Raw genomic sequence first — 15,297 nt, 5'->3', positions numbered from 1 at the left:
GTCTCTCCATCAACCCCAGCTGGATGCCCCCCCCCTGTGCCCCGGGGGTACTTACTGAAGTCTCCCCTAAAAACTGAGCCCAGGACCCTTCTTACTGTCCCCGCCAGCCGGACCCCTTTTCTTATTGGCCCCTGTAGCACAGCGATGTAGAGGCCCCCAAAGCGTTTTGGGTACAGCTAAAACAGAATGCATGATACACATCTGGAGGGCCCCCCCGATTTCAGGGGCAGGTTTATCACCCCTTCTTGCCCTCTTGTAAATAATAAAAACCATTTATGAACCCCCTGTTCCCTGACTTGGCAGCCAGATTCGGGGCACCAGGACATGGGATAATGCCCCAGGGGCCCCTCTCTCTGACACCTAAATACATGTGAAAGAATGTGGTAGGCAGGGCAGATCTTGAAGCATTTTGCCCCAGGGGCAGGTCCAGCCAAGTGGTCCATTAGTAAAGCAGCAAAACCTGTATATCTGCTGGCCATGAACTGAATGCATAGAAAGGACCCAGCAAGGGGGTAAATGCTGCATACAGCCCCCGGTGGAGAAATGTGGAACTGCAAGAATAATACAGAAAAGTTTAAATAACAGGACCGGCAAGGGGCATTAACCCCCCATGTACCGCGCCACACACAGCCTGCAACCAGCCAGCCACAGGGGCAAAAGGCTTCAAACCTGATCTTAATGAAATGCCCAGTGGTGGCTGTAGTCAGCCAATAGGAAGCTGTTACATCATTATGAGCTGACATGGCAGTCTATGATTGGCAGGCTCACTGCCATTAACAAGATCAGTTGTATAACCCAGCTCTGCTTGGAAACCCAGCCCTGCCAACACTACTCCTGCAGACAGCGCAGTAGCCCAGCCTTGTCTTGTTTCCTGCATTGTTAACCCTTTATGTGACTGGTTTGCTGACCCTTCCAGATGGGAAGTCTGGGTAATGCTGCCAGGTCTCTGTAAGTCATACAGTTCTGGGCTTGCGGGGTTAACAATGAGAGAATGCTGCCAGACAGTAACCTAGCAACAAGGAGACCCAGAGACACTGGGGACCCGGCCTAATTAATCCTAACGATGCTGTCTCCATAGCAACGAGAATTCGATCTCTGCATCACCCAAACGTGATACACAGAGGCCAACCTGCTTTACTGAGAGGGTGGTAGATAAGTGGGGCAGCCTCCCAGCAGAAGTGGTAGAGGGTAATACAGTGAGGGTATTAAACATGCATGGGATAGACATACAGTCTATGTGTGAACTCCATGCTGTGAGCCGGGTGCGTGTATCAGGGCGCAGTGCGCTGTATGCTGAGCGCCGGGTGCGTATATTGGGGTGCAGTGCGCTGTATGCTGTGCGCCGGGGTGCGTGTATCGGGGTGCAGTGCGCTGTATGCTGTGAGCCGGGTGTGTGTATCGGGGTGCAGTGTGCTGTGCTCCGGGTGCGTGTATCGGGGTGCAGTGCGCTGTATGCTGTGTTCCGGGTGCGTGTATCGGGGTGCAGTGCGCTGTATGCTGTGCTCCAGGTGCGTGTATCAGGGTGCAGTGCGCTGTATGCTGTGCGCCGGGGTGCGTGTATCGGGGTGCAGTGTGCTGTGCTCCGGGTGCGTGTATCGGGGTGCAGTGCGCTGTATGCTGTGAGCCGGGTGTGTGTATCGGGGTGCAGTGCGCTGTATGCTGTGCTCCAGGTGCGTGTATCAGGGTGCAGTGCGCTGTATGCTGTGCGCCGGGGTGCGTGTATCGGGGTGCAGTGCGCTGTATGCTGTGCTCCAGGTGCGTGTATCGGGGTGCAGTGCGCTGTATGCTGTGAGCCGGGTGCGTGTATCAGGGTGCAGTGTGCTGTGAGCCGGGTGCGTGTATCGGGGTGCAGTGCGCTGTATGCTGTGAGCCGGGTGCGTGTATCGGGGTGCAGTGCGCTGTATGCTGTGCGCCGGGGTGCGTGTATCGGGGTGCAGTGCGCTGTATGCTGTGCTCCAGGTGCGTGTATCGGGGTGCAGTGCGCTGTATGCTGTGAGCCGGGTGCGTGTATCAGGGTGCAGTGTGCTGTGAGCCGGGTGCGTGTATCGGGGTGCAGTGCGCTGTATGCTGTGAGCCGGGTGCGTGTATCGGGGTGCAGTGCGCTGTATGCTGTGCGCCGGGGTGCGTGTATCGGGGTGCAGTGCGCTGTATGCTGTGAGCCGGGTGCGTGTATCGGGGTGCAGTGCGCTGTATGCTGTGCTCCGGGTGCGTGTATCGGGGCGCAGTGCGCTGTATGCTGTGAGCCGAGTGCGTGTATCGGGGTGCAGTGCGCTGTATGCTGTGCTCCGGGTGCGTGTATCGGGACGCAGTGCGCTGTATGCTGTGCGCCGGGGTGCGTGTATCGGGGTGCAGTGTGCTGTGCTCCGGGTGCGTGTATCGGGACGCAGTGCGCTGTATGCTGTGCTCCGGGTGCGTGTATCGGGGTGCAGTGTGCTGTATGCTGTGCTCCGGGTGCGTGTATCGGGACGCAGTGCACTGTATGCTGTGAGCCGAGTGCGTGTATCGGGGTGCGGTGCGCTGTATGCTGTGCTCCGGGTGCGTGTATCGGGGTGCAGTGTGCTGTATGCTGTGCTCCGGGTGTGTGTATTGGGGTGCAGTGCGCTGTATGCTGTGCTCCGGGTGCGTGTATCGGGACGCAGTGCGCTGTATGCTGTGCTCCGGGTGCGTGTATCGGGACGCAGTGCGCTGTATGCTGTGCTCCGGGTGCATGTATCTGGGTGCAGTGCGCTGTATGCTGTGAGCCGAGTGCGTGTATCGGGGTGCGGTGCGCTGTATGCTGTGCTCCGGGTGTGTGTATCGGGACGCAGTGCGCTGTATGCTGTGCGCCGGGTGTGTGTATCGGGACGCAGTGCGCTGTATGCTGTGCTCCGGGTGTGTGTATCGGGACGCAGTGCGCTGTATGCTGTGCTCCGGGTGCGTGTATCGGGGTGCAGTGCGCTGTATGCTGAGCGCCGGGTGCGTATATTGGGGTGCAGTGCGCTGTATGCTGTGCGCCGGGGTGCGTGTATCGGGGTGCAGTGTGCTGTGAGCCGAGTGCGTGTATCGGGGTGCAGTGCGCTGTATGCTGTGCTCCGGGTGCGTGTATCGGGGCGCAGTGCGCTGTATGCTGAGCGCCGGGTGTGTGTATCGGGGGGCAGTGCGCTGTATGCTGTGAGCCGAGTGCGTGTATTGGGGTGCAGTGCGCTGTATGCTGTGAGCCGAGTGCGTGTATTGGGGTGCAGTGCGCTGTATGCTGTGCGCCGGGTGTGTGTATCGGGGGGCAGTGCGCTGTATGCTGTGAGCCGAGTGCGTGTATTGGGGTGCAGTGCGCTGTATGCTGTGCGCCGGGTGTGTGTATTGGGGTGCAGTGCGCTCTATGCTGTGCGCCGGGTGTGTGTATTGGGGTGCAGTGCGCTCTATGCTGTGCGCCGGGGTGCGTGTATCGGGGTGCAGTGTGCTGTGAGCCGGGTGCGTGTATCGGGGTGCAGTGTGGTCCATGCTGTGCGCCGGGTGCATGTATCTGGGTGCAGTGCGCTGTATGCTGTGCTCCGGGTGCGTGTATCGGGGTGCAGTGCGCTGTATGCTGTGCGCCGGGTGTGTGTATTGGGGTGCAGTGCGCTGTATGCTGTGCGCCGGGTGTGTGTATTGGGGTGCGGTGCGCTCTATGCTGTGCGCCGGGGTGCGTGTATCGGGGTGCAGTGTGCTGTGAGCCGGGTGCATGTATCGGGGTGCAGTGTGGTCCATGCTGTGCGCCGGGTGCATGTATCTGGGTGCAGTGCGCTGTATGCTGTGCTCCGGGTGCGTGTATCGGGGTGCAGTGCGCTGTATGCTGTGCGCCGGGTGTGTGTATTGGGGTGCAGTGCGCTGTATGCTGTGCGCCGGGTGTGTGTATTGGGGTGCAGTGCGCTGTATGCTGTGCGCCGGGTGTGTGTATTGGGGTGCGGTGCGCTCTATGCTGTGCGCCGGGGTGCGTGTATCGGGGTGCAGTGTGCTGTGAGCCGGGTGCATGTATCGGGGTGCAGTGTGGTCCATGCTGTGCGCCGGGTGCATGTATCTGGGTGCAGTGCGCTGTATGCTGTGCTCCGGGTGCATGTATCGGGGTGCAGTGCGCTGTATGCTGTGCGCCGGGTGTGTGTATTGGGGTGCAGTGCGCTGTATGCTGTGCGCCGGGTGTGTGTATTGGGGTGCAGTGCGCTCTATGCTGTGCGCCGGGTGTGTGTATTGGGGTGCAGTGCGCTGTATGCTGTGCTCCGGGTGCGTGTATCGGGGTGCAGTGCGCTGTATGCTGTGAGCCGAGTGCGTGTATCGGGGTGCAGTGCGCTGTATGCTGTGCGCCGGGGTGCGTGTATCGGGGTGCAGTGTGCTGTGAGCCGGGTGCATGTATCGGGGTGCAGTGTGGTCCATACTGTGCGCCGGGTGCATGTATCTGGGTGCAGTGCGCTGTATGCTGTGCTCCGGGTGCGTATATCTGGGTGCAGTGCGCTGTATGCTGTGCTCCGGGTGCGTGTATCGGGGTGCAGTGCGCTGTATGCTGTGCTCCGGGTGCGTGTATCGGGGTGCAGTGCGCTGTATGCTGTGCGCCGGGTGTGTGTATTGGGGTGCAGTGCGCTCTATGCTGTGCGCCGGGTGTGTGTATTGGGGTGCAGTGCGCTCTATGCTGTGCTCCGGGTGCGTGTATTGGGATGCAGTGCGCTGTATGCTGTGCTCCGGGTGCGTGTATCGGGGTGCAGTGCGTGGCGCTCGCGCAGGTTTGACCTTTTTGTCTTTGCCAAGCGAGTTATCGATCGGCTGTAAACACGCAGGCTGGCACTCTGAGGCGGCGCGGGGCCCGGGGGGTTAAAGGCCGTCTGATACCGCGGTTAATGTTTGATGTAACACCCTCAGGAGCCGCTTCCACCTGGCGGCAGGGCCCTGTGCCAACTATGGCTTTCCTTTTGTGATAAAACATCATGCCGAAACTCAACGGCAGTATCGGCCCCATATACCGGAGCGGAGTATTTGATGCGTTTTCCTCCACTTACAGACTCAGTTCTCCGGCTGAGGGGGGCAATTACTGGGTGCGCAGATAAACATCCGTTATGGAGCACTGCCCTCTGGTGGCAAAATGGGGGAGTACACAGACCCGCTTATCCGTGCATATCGTTCATATAGCGCCAGCAGAAGCCGTAGCGCAGCAACATTTACCCATGTTAACGGGGAGGGCGAAAGGGCCCTGCCCCTAAGAGCTTACAATCTCATCCCACACCTTGTATTTGCTCCAATGGAAGCGCCTGGTAATGATCCGGTCTGACCACCAATATTACCCCAAAACTCAACCTGGGCGGCCATTCCTTTGATCCACTACCCTGTATCTAAAGAAAATACAAAATCCCCGTGGGCCCAATGGGTGTGATATTTGGGGGCCAACATTACAAGCAGATTAAACCCCTGAACAACACAGATCTCCCAAATCCACCGACAACACACTGCTGGGTGCAAAGTGCTGCAATCTCCATAGCAACCAGGGGAATGACCCTGCCACTTGCTCCACTTTTGTTTATCTGCCCCAGGATTTGTGCCGATCTCTGACACGCTGGCCATGTGGACCGCTGTACACCCCCCACCGGGAAGGGTCTGGGGCAGTAACATCTGTTGGGGCTTCTTTGCTCTCCATCAAGAGGGGCATTAGGGGAGAGACACAGGGGAGGAGAGAGGGGCATTAGGGGAGAGACACAGGGGAGGAGAGAGGGGCATTAGGGGAGAGACACAGGGGTTGGAGAGAGGGGCATTACGGGAGAGACACAGGGGAGGAGAGGGGCATTAGGGGAGAGACACAGGGGTTGGAGAGATGGGCATTACGGGAGAGACACAGGGGAGGAGAGAGGGGCATTAGGGGAGAGACACAAGGGAGGAGAGAGGGGCATCAAGGGAGAGACACATGGGAGGAGAGAGGGGCACCAGGGGAGAGGCCCAGGGGAGGAGAGAGGGGCATCAGGGGAGAGGCACAGGGGAGGAGAGAGGGGCATCAGGGGAGAGGCACAGGGGAGAGAGGGGCATCAAGGGATAGACACATGGGAGGAGAGAGGGGCACCAGGGGAGAGGCCCAGGGGAGGAGAGAGGGGCACCAGGGGAGAGGCACAGGGGAGGAGAGAGGGGCATCAGGGGAGAGGCACAGGGGAGGAGAGAGGGGCATGGGGATTTGTAGCACAGAGAGGGACTGAGCAAAGTAAACAGAGACAGCAGGGACATGTGAACATGGACACTTGGGAATTTTACCCCACGAGTGGGCAGTAATTAAAATGAGACGAATGCTGGGCACGTTGCCACCTGTTGGGCTCGTGTTACGGAGCAAGAGGTAAAGCCATCGCCTCACAGTTACCCACAATAAAAATGGCCCCCACCAGCTCAGCCGCCATGTTGCATGGGGCGACTTCTTCCAGTCAATGAGGGCAGACATGAAATTTAAACGGGATACCAAATATGGCGGTCGGCCCGGGATGGTGACGTCACGTCTGCGACCTCCACCGCCCTTGTTGTCATAGCGCCGCCGTGTGAGCGTGGAGCCCGGGCTGGCGGTGCAGGGGTAGTTATTTCCTCAGGTATCGGTGGCTGGGGGTATATTACAATATGTTTATGGGGCAATGCTTAGTATCTGGGTGCTGGGGTAACTAGGAGTTATTTGGGGCAGACATGGCTGTAAAGGGTGTTATTTTGGTCATTTTGTATACAGGGTCCCTGTGCTGAGCAGTTACCCTGTTAATGGGTATAATATTTGGGGGGGTTTGGGGTAGAGACGGGGCAGTCCATGGACTGGAGAAGTACCGGCGGGTTCTGCACGTGTTAACCCTTTCTCTTCAGCTTCAGATGCCGCGCCGCCTGGGGTGTTGCTGAGCAGCCATGGAGAGCGCCCCGCTGTGCCCGGTCAGAGCGGGGCATTTACCTCCTGCCCCCGGCCGAGGGACTTCGCAGAAAGCCAGACACAAAGCGGCTTGGGAATCCGACAAGGACTCTGGATACTCAGGTACTGGCGCCGCGTCCCGCCGGCTGAGGGTAGTGAGCAGGAATATTATCCCGGTTTATGACATGACGCGGGGTGACCGGTAACCCCCGATGTCTGCCGCATTGTGTTTTAATGCCCCCAGACAGGCGTGAGCCCTCCGCACCGTCTATCCCCCGCTCAGCTCTCCCCTGCTGCCGAGTTGCTGATTGGTTCAGGCTGGGGTGCTAGGGGGGTGGTGGCATCCATTTAAATAGTGAGTGGGGGGCCCCCGTCTCTGAGGAGAACCGCCAAGAAGCAAACTTTTCCGCTATTAAATCTGTTCAGTCTTTTATGATTCAGACTTTGATGGTTATTCAGCCCCCAAACACTGTCCGGTGGGCCGCGCCAGTGTGGAGGGCAGCCTCACTGTTCCTAGACGTGAAGAACATGTCATGAGTCTGTGACACGCTTGAAACGGCGCAGTGTAAGACACGGTTGTCATTGTCACGTGTGCGGTTCGGCCCCGGTGTGCGGCCCCCTGTAATCCTTATTCTTCTTCCCCAGATGTTGCGTCAGAGGGCCTGAGCTCCGTGGAGCAGACGGATTCCGAGGAGGGCCCCGCAGCAGGACCCCGGAACGCGGAGGACCCCTCAGGCCACGCTCACACCCGCACTCCGCCTGTTGGAGTCTTGCAGAAAGTGCTCGTCGATCAGGTAGGGCAGGTCCGAAGCAGATAACATCTCTTAAGGCTAAATAACCAAACCTATGCGCATCCTCCTTGGGAACATACGTGTTCTAGCCAGGCTCGGTGCGCTGCATGTTAACCCTTGATGTCCGTTAATCAGCGGTTTACGATCTTACTGGAAATGTGTGTACGGATCGGCGGCGAAAGCCCCCGGTGTCTGTCAGAAAGCCGCGGTGTGTCGGCCCCCGTGAGGTATTTAGGGGTTTGTTGTGTTATCTGGAGGTTAGGGGTCCCGCCAGAGATGGGAGAGTCCATGCCGGCCTCTGTAAATGATAGATCCCGGGGATTAACCCCCCGTGTCCCCGTGTGCTTCTTGGGGATTGGTATATGAACTGGGTAAAACTTGATTGTCCCGAAGTTCTCGCTCCTCAGGCCAGATGGTGGACGGGCTCAGGGACGCCGCTGCCACTGACTGTGTCTTTGTCTTCCGCAGGGGTCCGGCCACAAGCCCCCCGTACAATCATGGACTATCCGTCCCTCTCTTCAGCTACTTCCATCTTCTCCACAAATCCTGCTCTTCCCTCCCGCCAGCAGCAAGACCCCGAAGTATCTGCCCGTCTTAAACTCCTACGCCAAGATAGCCCCTCACCCACCCCAGCGCTCGGCCAAAAGAGGGGCCGACACGTTCCGTCCCGGGCCGGCAAGCGGACTGCATTCCGGGGGCCCCGGCCACAAGCGCAAATGCAGAGCTGCCTCCCTCCCGTTTCGTACGAAAAATCAAGAACGTTTGATGCCGGCAGAGGTTCTGGGTTGTGAGGCTGCGGACAAAGGACACGGGGGTCCCACGCTGGCCGAGACCGTCGACACGGGCTGTGGGGTAACTTCTAACCAAGAAACAAGCGCCCCTACGGTCCAGCCTGCCCGCTCGGCAGATCCGCAGAACAAAAGCCGGCGTTTCCAGAACACCCTGGGAGTGCTGCACCACTCGGGTCTGCTGGGCATTGCCATGAAGACCAAGGAGTTGATGCGGCTGAACCAGGTCACCCAGCGCCAGCTGGAGAAGCTGCAGCAGCAGGTAGAGCTTTATAGCAGGGCAGTGAGTGGCAATGAGCTGCAGCACTGGCAGAAGCTGCAGGACTCGCTAGCAGAGGGTGAGCGAGACGCGCCTGCCGCTCGCACAGAGTGACGCGTGAGATCCGGCGCGTGCTGCTCACACTCTATTCACGTGTGACGTTAGATCCATGTAATAATCAGCCAAACCAGAAGAACCCACTGCAGCCGGAGCCACGTGCCGCGATCTCGCAGGGCAGGAAAGGGGCACTTCTTACCCCGTGGGTCACAGGCCAGTGCTTGTCACGGTCACCGAGTGGCAGGAGACCACGGTGTGTGCCCACCACCGAGTGCAGGGCTGAGGGAGCAAGAGATGAGAAAGCAGGGAATGGAGAGCATTGTCAGGGTCCCCGGGGCCAGTGACCGTGTCAGGAATGTGAATTTGTTAGAATTACCTCCCCTTTCCTGATACGAGCAGCTGCCGGGGCTGTGAGATACTGGCCTGTGTCTGAGGATAAAGGGGATTTAACCCGCTTAATCTCACATTGGGTAGCAGGAGGTGGTACGGGGGCTCTGGATTACTCTACAGGGGGGGTACGGGGGCTCTGGATAACTGTAGGGAGGTGTACAGGGTCTTGGTTACTGTAGGGGGGTACGGGGGTATGGGAGAACTCTGGATTACTGTGGGGGGGTTACAGGGGCTCTGGATACTGTTCGGGGGTAGAGGGGCTCTGGGTTACTGTTTGGGGGGGTACAGGGGCTCTGGGTTACTGTACGGGGGCTCTGGATACTGTTCGGGGCTCTGGGTTACTGTTTGGGGGGTACGGGGGCTCTGGATACTGTTTGGGGGGGTACGGGGGCTCTGGATACTGTTCGGGGGGGTATGGGGGCTCTGGGTTCATCTCACCTTCACAATAAATCACTTTCATAAGAAATTGGTGCAATGATTTCTTTTACTCACAGGGCCTCCGCAGCCTCCTCCAGGTAGTTTTGTACCCTAAGCGGCGGTCCATCTCACGGCGCGGTACCATGCCACCCGCTCAGAGCGCTGCCACGGCCAACACGTGGACTTCTGATTACTGACAGCATCGTGCGAGACCCTGCGTGTCTCCGAGGGACCTGCTAATCGTGGCGTGATGAGGGGTAACCGTGTAACAGACATTATTACTTTGGGTCTGCTGCTGAGGAGGCAGATTGCGGGAGAGTAGAGGCTGCAGGGAGGTTGAGTCACGCAGCTGCAGCTGGTAGAGTGGAAGCTTCTGTCAGATAACATCATGTAACGGGCTGTGCGTCCGAACAGGAAACCCCCCCCCCCCCGGATGTGGGGTCACAGACACCCCATCGTCGAGACTAAAATCTTAGTGATTTTCCCCACTTTGTGTTGCCCACCTCTCTGGAGCCCCCCCCCGATAACCCCATTACTTTTTGGATTTTTTTTGTCCTAAAAGTGATTCTGTTTCACATTTGAAAAGTGGTCTTATCGCTATAGCAACCGATCCAATTGAGAGGAACACTGTTGGTGCTGTGGCGATAAAACCACAACTTCGACTGTTAATCCAGGGGTGTCCTGTGCCACAGAGCCCTTATTCCCACAGACGACACGAGCTCAGCGAGCCCTGGGTATAATGTGCACTTTATTAGTGTTGTGCCAGTGTCGGCAGTTGGTGCAGTGCAGGGTGTACCGGCTGCCGTATCGGTCTTTATGTGAAGTGGCTGCACTCCGACCGTTTAGCCAAGTCCTGATTCTCCTTCATTCAACTAATCCTACTGTATATATATCGCCGTGTAATAATTATAATAATCTAATCAATATCAACGTTCTACAGAATTCAAATAACTCCTAAAACAACTCGTTATTGGTGCAGAGAGGTCGGGGGGGACTGGTTGTCGGTGTAGAGTGGTCGGGGGGGGGGATGGATGTCGGTGTAGAGCAGTTGGGGGGGACTGGTTGTCCGGGGGGGGAACTGGATGTCGGTGTAGAGCGGTCGGGGGGGGGGAATGGATGTCGGTGTAGAGCAGTTGGGGGGGGGCTGGTTATAGGTGCTTGTTGGGATAGGTTCTCAGCGCTGCACAGCGGAGTGAAATCATTGGCTGGTGCAGTCTGGAAGGGTCACTTTGTGGCACCTCCGGGTTATTTGTCCATCGGCTGGGGGATGAGAATGGCCAATAACCAACGCTTTCCGAAGACCATCTTCAGGTTTTCCCTCCAGGTCGCGATGTGCTGCTCGGCGCGCTGACGCTGGGGGGAGATCAGTCCCGTACAGATGTTTCGCAGCTGGTGGCAGCAGAAGGCGGCACAGGCCAGACCCACCGAAAACCAGAGGTAAAGCATGAGGACCACCAGCATGTCCGAGCTGAGGAGGGACCCTGCGCGCGGGGAAAGGGAAGGACAGGTGAGGCTTCCAGGTATAAGTCGGGGAAGGACGGACAAGGACAAAACACAGACAGGGGCGAGAAGACCGATTTCAGACCCCCGTTCTCCCGAGCCCTATCGTCAGATTACCGGCCGGGCTCTCTCTGTAACGAGCAGCCGGGAAAGTGGGGCACATTAGTCAGAGTCAGTATGGTGCCGGCTTATTAACTGCTTGCTGGCCAGGCTGGGGCAGTCTAATAGTTCAGCTCAGTATGTAAATATTAAGAGCCCCCAGTTAAAAACCTGTACAGCCCCACACAATGGGCTATTAAATAATACCCTGTGTGCCAGGGATCGGTGGGTTTAAGGTGTAGCCGACTGACCTGAAAAGAAGCGCGTGATGGACAGAGGCAGCAGCCGGAGGAAGGTCCCTGGGTCACAAAAAGACAGAGAGAAATTCTCCGAGATGAATCCCACTCCCATGACGAAGGCGTGGAAGCAGCTCAGAGACGAATGCAGGCAGAATAAGACAAAGCTGCGCAGGTTGCTGCGGCCGATGCACGTCCCGGTGAAGAAGCAGTGATGTTCCCTGTCCCACAAGACTCGAGCGCACAGCTGGCAGACTGGCTTATCTGGCTCCACCGAGAGCGCCCCGGCACCGGGACTGTTCCAGATCACCAGGATATAATTCCCCAGCGTGTTAACCAAGAGGATCATGAAGACGGAGCTGTGAAGAAGACCAGAGAGGGGCAGTGAGGCTGAAGGCTGAACACACATGTCTGGGAGGAAGAGGAAGAGCTGGAGGCTTAAGGTGACAGCCAGGAGGCAGAGGAAGTAAAGCGGGGCCAGAAGGTTCAGCAGCTGGAGGAGAGCAAGCATGGCAGGTAACGGCAACGGCTCCCGGTGCAGTGATCCGGCCTGCAGCCTGGAGTCTGCTCCTAGAGGGGGAGGAATGAGAGTTATTAGGGTACTGTACTCACATGACGGGGGTATTAATCATCTGACTGCTAGTCGCGCAAAGAGGTTCCGCTACATACTGAATCCGCGTTTCATTTGCCCCCCCCTCCAACACTCCGTCCTGCGTCAGATCTGCCGCCAGTGAAGCGTTTTACAGGTTAAATCCTCAGATGTTACAAAGACGTGAGCCGATACCCCAACACGAGCCGGCAGTTTGCAGACCCCCCCCCCGGGGCATTCCCTGTAATAGCCCAGCTGAGCCGTGCCATAAGGGCTGTACTCACAGAAGGGCAACTGCGCCAGAACCCAGGGGCCTGTCCGCACTTCCCACCATGTTTTATTTCTCCACATTTTCCCTTAACCGTGGGTTTCACAGTAGACTAAAGAAGGACCACTTTCCCTTAATGTCGTTACTGACCAGATAAATACGTGTACCTAACACCATTACTGGATATATATATATATATATTAGATACGTGTACCTAATAGCGTTACCGGCCAGATCTATACGTGTAACTAATACCGTTACCGGCCAGATCTATACGTGTAACTAACAGTGTTACCGGCCAGATCTATACGTGTAACTAACAGTGTTACCGGCCAGATATATACGTGTAACTAATCACGTTACCGGCCAGATATATACGTGTAACTAATACAGTTACCGACCAGATATATACGTGTAACTAATACAGTTACCGGCCAGATATATACGTGTAATTAATAGCGCTACCCGTAGCATTGAGACATATACGTGTAAATGATTGCACATTTCACATGACTTTATGGTGGCAGAAGTTTGGTGCTGATGTTACAGGAGGCGCAGGTACAGGCAGCAACAAGACTAATCTCGCCCTCCGCGGCCCTTCAGTATCAGGTGTTAAACTACTATGAATCTTAATAAATTACCCTGCGCCTCATTAAATTAACGAGCAACCTATTCAGTAAAGCTGATGTGAGGGTATTAATTCCCAGCTGCGCTAATTGCTTTGGAGGGGGCAATCTGCGCACCAGACATCCCTGGTTCAATTGCGTCGGTGCAGGGTGAGGCAGTCTGAGCAGAATTCGGCACACAGAGGAGGTGCGTTCCCCGTCCGACAGCTGCCAAGAGCCCCTAGAAAATCCATCACCTGCCGGTGCGCCCGTCCATGTACGGCTACTCCCTAAAGACAGAGTTTGAACGTGTTGGCTCCCTGATACCTCTTCACATCGCAAGGGGCAACGGGCTGGATATGTCCAACACAATTCACGGCTTCTGGTATCCAGCCGCCGGCCGCCTCGCCATCCCCAGTCCGGCCCCGGTCACCGGCGGATACGGCAGATACGGTTTGTGTGAGATATTCCAGTTCTGTGATTTAACTATACCCCGGAGAGGGTCTGCTGCCCTGTATAATGTATAGATAAATCAGAGACCCGACCCCCTGTATAATGTATAGTTTAATCAGCGAGCCGGCCCCCTGTATAATGTAGTTCAGTCAGCGAGTTTAGCGTGCTGTGCACTCACATGTTACGAGACGGTGGTCCGCCGGTGTCCCCCTGACCTTGGGCTGCCCGTCTGCCGTGTCGGCTGCTTCTCATCTTCAGCCGGCATCTTCAGTAACATCCAACTCCGAGTCCCCTCCCCCTCACCTGCCCCCCCCTCCCGTATAACTGCTTCTGTGCGGAGCGGGATCTCGATGCTCCCCGGTATCTGCCTCATCCCTCTCTGTGACCGTCTCACCGCACCTCCGTCTACATCTCTTTATTACTGCCAGCCTTCCTCCCCGTCTATTTCTGCCCCCCAGCCTCCCTCTCTCTGTCTCCCTCCCTATCTCTCTCTGCCCCCCAGCCTCCCTCTCTCTGTCTCCCTCCCCATCTCTCTCTGCCCCCCAGCCTCCCTCTCTCTGTCTCCCTCCCCATCTCTCTCTGCCCCCCAGCCTCCCTCTCTCTGTCTCCCTCCCCGTCTCTTTCTGCCCCCCCCGGCCCCCCTCTACCGCTCAGGAGATGCTGCAGATTAACCTTCACTTCCCCTCCTGTGTGATTTGCCGATTATTCACCACCGGCTGATTGTGCCATAAAACCCGCCGCACACCTGAAGTACCCTCTACCCCCCAGCCTGCCCCGTGCATGACATCACAGCGCCTCGGGGTGGTCGGCGGTATCAGCCCCGGGCAGGGAGCGGCAGCGCTGCCTGTGAGATGGGTCACAGCTGCCTTATTGGTGGCAGGAAGGGGACAGATGACACCGGGACCGCCTGCCACTCGGGGCACTTCCATTATTAACCCTGTAATAACCAATCACACGGATCCCATTGGGTGACGCTTTTGGCAGCAAAATGGCCTCTATGGAAGATATTGCGAATGATAAACCTGCATTCAAGCAGGGGTTCCAGCTGTGATATAGCAGGGAGAAAAGCACCAATTGGGAAGCTCAAGGGAAATGTTGGTCGGTATTAACAGTTTAATTAGTTTTATCTATTTTTGTCCCAATAAACTCCCTTTATCTGCAGATCTGGAGCCGCTGTCGCTGTCAGTCATGTGATATTGTGGGTGACTTTTCCGGCTCAAACACCGCATTGAGCTGATGCTTTATGGCAGGGCCGTCCAACCTGCGGCCCTCCAGCTGCTGCAGGACTACATCTCCCATAATGCTCTTTCAGCTAAGGGTCTGGCTGAGGAGGATGGGAGATGAAGTCCTGCAGCAGCTGGAGGGCCGCAGGTTGGATGCCCCTGCTTTATGGCGATGCTAATGGAGTCTGTTCCTCCATAGATTTCCATTAGTCAGAGTGTCTGGCTGGGTGACTTAGACTGAGCCATTCTATTGTTACCGGGAGTATGATTCAGATAACAGAGCCATAAATTATATTATGGGGTGAAAAATCAAAACTTACGTTTAGGATTTCCTCTTTAAATCAGAGTAGCCAATGAAGTACTGGGCCCTGGGAATCTGCCCATTCACCCCCCCCCCCGAAAGTCTGCCCATTCACCCCCCCCCCCCGAGAGTCTGCCCATTCACCCCCCCCCCGAGAATCTGCCCATTCAACTCCCCCCGAGAATATGCCCATTCACCCCCCCCCGAGAATATGCCCATTCACACCCCCCCGAGAATATGCCCATTCACCCCCCCCCCGAGAATCTGCCCATTCACCCCCCCCCCGAGAATCTGCCCATTCACCCCCCCCCCGAGAATATGCCCATTCACCCCCCCCGAGAATATGCCCATTCACCCCCCCCCCCGAGAATCTGCCCATTCACCCCCCCCCCGAGAATATGCCCATTCACCCCCCCCCCGAGAATATGCCCATTCACCCCCCCCCCCCGAGAATCTGCCCATTCA

General features: G+C 57.0%; 2 protein-coding genes across 6 annotated transcripts; one reads left to right on the top strand and one right to left on the bottom strand.

The window, feature by feature from the left end:
- Positions 1-490: 490 nt before the first annotated feature.
- CIPC (CLOCK interacting pacemaker) lies at positions 491-9,047 on the top strand. 5 transcript variants are annotated; one of them, XM_053474984.1, is made up of 4 exons: positions 491-512; positions 6,823-6,979; positions 7,502-7,650; positions 8,116-9,047. In XM_053474984.1, exons 2-4 carry the CDS (start codon positions 6,856-6,858, stop codon positions 8,806-8,808), a joined length of 966 nt encoding a protein of 321 aa, XP_053330959.1. In that variant the 5' UTR covers positions 491-512; positions 6,823-6,855; the 3' UTR covers positions 8,809-9,047. The 5 variants fall into 5 exon arrangements, with proteins under 5 accessions (XP_053330959.1, XP_053330954.1, XP_053330955.1 ...); XM_053474979.1 differs by lacking the exon at positions 491-512 and adding an exon at positions 6,470-6,573 and having other exon boundaries at positions 6,817-6,979; XM_053474980.1 differs by lacking the exon at positions 491-512 and adding an exon at positions 6,486-6,573.
- A 1,601-nt stretch (positions 9,048-10,648) lies between these two features.
- ZDHHC22 (zinc finger DHHC-type palmitoyltransferase 22) lies at positions 10,649-13,614 on the bottom strand. The gene is made up of 3 exons (XM_053474985.1): positions 13,487-13,614; positions 11,409-11,963; positions 10,649-11,039 (listed from the first exon to the last, which is right to left on the bottom strand). Exons 2-3 carry the CDS (start codon positions 11,902-11,904, stop codon positions 10,804-10,806), a joined length of 732 nt encoding a protein of 243 aa, XP_053330960.1. The 5' UTR covers positions 11,905-11,963; positions 13,487-13,614; the 3' UTR covers positions 10,649-10,803.
- Between the last annotated feature and the right edge of the window lie 1,683 nt (positions 13,615-15,297).

This window comes from Spea bombifrons, chromosome 9 (genome assembly GCF_027358695.1).
Source record: "Spea bombifrons isolate aSpeBom1 chromosome 9, aSpeBom1.2.pri, whole genome shotgun sequence".
NCBI classification, from domain to species: Eukaryota; Metazoa; Chordata; class Amphibia; order Anura; family Pelobatidae; genus Spea; species Spea bombifrons.
This window is presented reverse-complemented; position numbering and strand designations above follow the sequence as displayed.